Genomic DNA, 5,714 nt, shown 5'->3' on the forward strand with positions numbered 1-5,714 from the left:
CACTCAAGGATGCCCATCAGAAAGGACAGGGCCCAGATTAGGGCACATATGACAACTGACATGTTTTCTGGGCGGTGGCAGTGATACCATATGGGCCACAACACAGACAGGCAGCGCTCTGTGCTAATAGCACTGAGTATGCTCAGGCCTGCGATATAGGGAATGATCGCTGCATTGCCTAAGATTGATTTGCTTACTTTGTGGGCATAGAAGCCATAGAAATCAATGACCCGTAGGAGTGAGTCAATAAAGTGGCAGCAGAGGAAGAAGGAGTCCGCAAGAACCAGGTTGAAGATGTAGATGGAGATGACTTTTTTGCGTATGTGGAATCCCAGGAGCCAGAGTACGATGGTGTTTCCTACCAGTCCAACCAGGGCAATAATGATGGCCAGGAAGTTCAGGGCCAGGATTGGACTACAATCTTGATTCCCAGGCTGGTCAGTTTCATTTGTTGGCATAGATGCTGTGTTGTGGGATGAGACGGTTGGATCCATGTTCACAAATCTTCCAGCAGTGTCCCTGAGAACATCAACCATATTTGAGCATCTTAATGTGGTCCCTTCTCCAAAGATCATGTGTTATGTAGATATTGTTGTTAGCATTTCTAAATAAATTCATCTGTAAATAAAAGGATATTATATGACTGTATGAATTAAATCACTTACAAAGAGCTGGAGCATTCCGGACTGCGGATTCAAACCCACAGTTTGTTGACTCAATAGTCTGAGTTGTTCTTCTTATGTATAATTCAGAACCTCTAAATCACATGGAAATGATCAATGTTATTCTATGTCATATACATATATTCTATGAGACAAACTTCTCAATTCAGGGTACTACATGCACCAAACACTACTGCTCTATGGACCATAACTTTTTCTTATGTGAAAAGTATTGAGAAAAACAAAGAGGTGATCTTGATACTCCCATGATTGAGATGGTTTCATCATTCATGGAGAATGAATAGCATGTTTTAGGGTCACAAGGGAATTGTGGACTTTTCTAGTATATTTGTTAGGATGACTCGGTCTGGTGATCTAGATAGGACCCAGGGAAGAAGTGCTTAAATACAAGTGTGCTTTCTGTATTTTTCAAGGCTTAGATTTTGTATATTTTGTATATCACAGTGTATTCTTTTATGTTTTGAAAGGATATAAGTTTAAAAATCACATTTAAAAATTGTGTGTGTGCATGTGCACATGTATGAATCCTTGTGGAAACCAGAGGTGAAGGATTTGTTTCTCTCTTCAAATCTTGACTACATTTATGCCATCATAGAGCCTTCATCCAGTAACTGATGGAAATAGAAGCAGACACCCACAGCTAAACACTGAGATGAACTCCCTAGAATCCAGTTGCAGAGAGGAGGCTTAATGAGCAAAGGGGTCAAGACTAGGTTGGAGAAACCCACAGAGACAGCTGACCTGGAAGAAGGGGATCTCAGACCCCAGACTGATAACTGGAAAAGAGCATATGACTGGTCCAGATCTCCTGAATGTAAATGTCAGTTTGGAGGTCTGGGTCACTTCCTATGGGGCTTCTGGTAGCTGATCAGTATTTATCTCTAGTATATGAATAGATTTGGGGAGCCCACTCCACAAAAAAGGGATACTTTCAGTCAGACACATGTGGGAGGGTTCAGTCCCTACTCCAAATAATATGACAGATTTTGAAGATCCCCAAGGTGCTTCTTCATGCCTCACCCTCCCGGGGAGCATGGTGGATGGGATGGGGTGCTTGGGGCAGATAGGAGGACAGAGGGAGGTAGAGGAGCTGGGATTGACATGTAAAACACAACTTAAACAAAAGAGTATGTTGTAGAGTGATGATATACTCAAATTCCTGTTTCTCTAAACTATCTTAAGTAGAGTTCATTTGCTAGTTAAAGCTTTTATATTAAAGTAGTTTTTTGATGGAGAGGCACATGCAGATACTGAATAGAGAAAGGACAGCTCACACCTGGGGCACTAATACCAGGTCCCAAGAGGAGAGAAACTGAGGATAAAGGCACCAATATAAAACCTACGGCTTCTGGTTTGCAGTTAATCATCACGACAGAGCACATTGTGCAGCACAGAGGCTCCTCTAGTGGAAAGCAGAACACCTAAGATTGGGTGCCTGTGCTAGCTTTTCCTTCTTCCCATTTTCTTACATGAGACTACCCAAAATCTTTCTTGACTCCTGTCTTGGTACTTGTCTGCAACTCTCCTCTTCAGACACATTAAGCAGTAAGGACTTATTAATTTTGTAGAATTTCTCCTTAATCCAGTAAAGTTGTCAGTCTTGTTTAGCCATTAAAAACCCAAACCATATCAATTTTGCACCCAGATACATTTCCTAAAATTATTCTGAATAGCATGGTCATAATTCTACTTAACACAGAAATCCTGTGTACAGCTGAAGGTACAGTAACCCACCCCTTTAATCTCTGCAGTTTTAGCTTGCTCAACAGCCAACATCCACAAATATCTTTTGCGACTCAGACTAACTTCTTAGCTGCCACTCCCCATACAAAGTCAAAAGTGGAGACTCCCAACATACACTGGTATATAGTAAACAGTCTCATTCTAAAACAGAGGACCAGGAGAATGTCAAGAAAGAATGTGCCCACAGCAACAAGGAAACCCACTGGTGTACACTCTAAGTCCTGCATCTTCATGTCCATCAACAAGGTCACATGGCATTGTGATGTCACCTCAAAGGGCTGGAGAGTGCCTGCACTTGTGGATTTTCCAATTATAGCCAATGCAGCCTTCCTGAAGAGCTGCCTGTGCTCCCTACTTGTAGCAGTTTCAGCAGATGGTCCATGTTTCTGGCATCTCCAGTTTCCTTGGATTTTCAATTTGCCTTCAACTTTATTCTTTTTTATTTAAATGGATTTATTTTTCATTTTACATACCAACCCCAGTTCTCCCTCTGTCCCCTTTTCAGGCCCTCTTCTTCCTCTCCCTCCCCCCATCCACTCCTCAGAGGAGGTAAGATCTTCCTTGGGGAGTCCACAAAGTCTAGTACACCAAGTTCAGGCAGGACCAAGACCCTCCCCACTGTGTCAAGGCTGAGCAAGTTATCACACCATAGGGAGTGGGCCCCCAAAAGCCAGTTCATGTCCCTGGGTTAGGTCCTGGTGCCACTGCCAGTCCCCCCAACAGATCAAGCCACATAACTGTCACCCACATTCAGAGGGCTTAGTTCGATCCCATGTAGGATCTTAGTTGCCAGTTCAGAGTCCATGAGCTCCCACTAGCTCTGGTCAGCTGTCTCTGTGGTTTTCCTCATCATAATCTTGACCTGCCTTGGTCATATGATCCCTTCTCCTTCTCTCCAACCGGAATCCAGGAGCTCAGCCTAGTGCTTGGCTGTGGGTCACTGTATCTGCTTCCATCAATTACTGGATGTAGGTTCTATGATAGCAATTGGGGTAGCAACTACTCTGATTAAAGGGGAAGGCCTGTTTAGACACCCTGTCAGCTATTGCTAGGAGTCTTAGCAGGGGTCATCTTTGTGTATTCCTGAGAATTTCTCTAGCACCAGGTTTCTCCCTAACTCCACAATGGCTCCCTCTATCAAAAAATCTCTGTCATTGCTCTCCCTCTCTGTCCCTCTCCCAACTCGGTCTTCTTGATCTCTCATGTTCCTATCTCCCATCCTCTCTCTTCTACACACCCCCCTGTCCCATTTACCCAGTGTTGGGGAAGTCCTGTTATTTGTCAATAAAGCACTGGTGGCCTATACGGAACCAAGATAGGTGGGATTAGGAGTCCAGGAGGACTCTGGGAAGGAGAAACACAGGGAGTCAAGATGTAACACCATGGGGTAGAAAGCCCAGAAAGCTCTCCAGTAAGAGAAATACTTAGACTAACAATTATGGGGTAATTACTTAAGTCAGAGCTAGCCAGTAAGAAACAAGCAAGGCCAACAGCTTCATAATTAATATAGCCTCCTGTGTGCTTATTTGGGACTGATGCGGCTCTGGAGCCAGGCTGGCGGGAAGGCTTTTCTCTAAGGAAAAGGCTTCTCTTTACAACCCAGGACATCTTCAATATGTTTCCTTCCTGGGGTTTTCCATGTGTGTTTTTCTTATGGTCTCCATGTTTAACTATCAGGTTCATTCTTACAGCAATTTAATCAATAGATTCAATACACACATAACAAAGTACCACCAGATATTTCCGTGACAGTTTGGAATGCTTATTATACAATTTATGAGCAAATGCAAAAGACGAAGACAGTCAAAATCATTTTAAAAGTGAAAAATCAGGCTAGAGGATGCACACTTGTGGATGTAGACTTCCCACAGAAGTAGGTATGAGTGTAAGTAGACCAGAGACTAATATATATGCTTTGATAAAGTGAAAGATGGTATCTTAGTACTTGCAGCTGGATGGTTTCTGTCACAAATATCGAACTTTGTTGTTGTGTGAAGGTAGCCACAGACAATGCAGAAATAAACATTTCTTTCTCTTCTTCTTCTTCCCTGTTATATTTGGTTCTCTCTTCTCTCTTCCCTCACTATCTACATACACAATACACAACCACACACACACATTATGTATGTCTATGCATGCTATTATATCTGTAATTTTAATGAATGAGCTGAAAATTCAAACCAACCTTGGTAGATAAAAGTTGATGACTTTAGCGGGATTCAGATATCTCCATAGCTTCTTAAGAAAGGCTTTCCTTGATCTTTCTCCTCCTGTGACATGTTGTCTAAGATCTCTTGGAGAGTCAGCTTCGCAGACCGATACTGCTTTCACTGATGTTCTTGATGGACTGACAATTCAAAAGGATGTGGAAGATGGCTTGATGCTGATAATAGTAGACAGGATGTGAGCAATGCTAACTTTAAATCATAAGGTTATTAATACCAGTGTAGAACGTCAGAAACCACGTTAAATGGCAGGATGCAGAGGAGGAACACTAGTATTGTGAACTCTGGTGTCACATGCAGCTTGTTCAGTACCATCTTCTGGGAATCACAGAAAGTCAAGTCCAATAAGGCAGGATAGACTCAGAGAACACAACACACAAAAATACCAGTCGTGCAGTAGTGACAAAATGCATCATGCAACCACAATAACAGTCAAATCTTTTAACAGCAAGCCACAGTGGGACTTTTGCAGGTTGCATAATAAAACAGGAGAGACATCACCCAGAGCAGGCCCCACAGGATACCTAATATGTGACATGTGGCAGTAGTGGCAACATAGATAGGCCATGCATAGACAGGAAATGGTGCTAATGAATGTTTTCAGTCCACCTATAGCCCACTATATACAGTTGATCACAATGAGCAAGTCACTGGGGACTGAGAAAGTGGCAGGATAAAATATGTAGTTAAACCAGGGAATCTGCAATGAAGCAGCATAGGGCGAGGGAGATGGTCTTCCCTGCTTGAAGATATTGATAGAGAATGTGTTCCCTTGCATAAAGAACAAAGAAAGGAGGGTGAGGTCTGAGTGCTAGCAAAAGATGTAGTGGAATTAAAACCAAACAGTAAGAGGAAGACTTAATTGGTGTGGTGTGAAGTGAGCAACATGAATGGATTCCATTCTTTTTCTCCCAGGAGATCCTTAGTGGTGTTTCCTTTGCAGGAAGAAAAGCCTTTGTTTGAGAGGAGCCTTTGAAAGGAAGTAGAAGTGTAGGACTTAGAGTATAAGGAGACCACACACACACACACACACACACACACACATTCACAAGCTCACACACAT

General features: G+C 42.6%; 1 protein-coding gene across 1 annotated transcript; it reads right to left on the reverse strand.

Moving 5' to 3' along the window:
- Positions 1–5: 5 nt before the first annotated feature.
- LOC101830191 (mas-related G-protein coupled receptor member X1-like) lies at positions 6–5,072 on the reverse strand (the record flags this gene model as incomplete). The annotated part of the gene is made up of 2 exons (XM_040741328.1): positions 4,612–5,072; positions 6–519 (listed from the first exon to the last, which is right to left on the reverse strand). A coding segment is annotated over exon 2 (489 nt), but the record flags the coding sequence as incomplete, so codon positions are not given.
- Between the last annotated feature and the right edge of the window lie 642 nt (positions 5,073–5,714).

This window comes from Mesocricetus auratus, unplaced genomic scaffold (assembly GCF_017639785.1).
Source record: "Mesocricetus auratus isolate SY011 unplaced genomic scaffold, BCM_Maur_2.0 contig_8593_pilon_obj, whole genome shotgun sequence".
Classification (NCBI taxonomy): domain Eukaryota; kingdom Metazoa; phylum Chordata; class Mammalia; order Rodentia; family Cricetidae; genus Mesocricetus; species Mesocricetus auratus.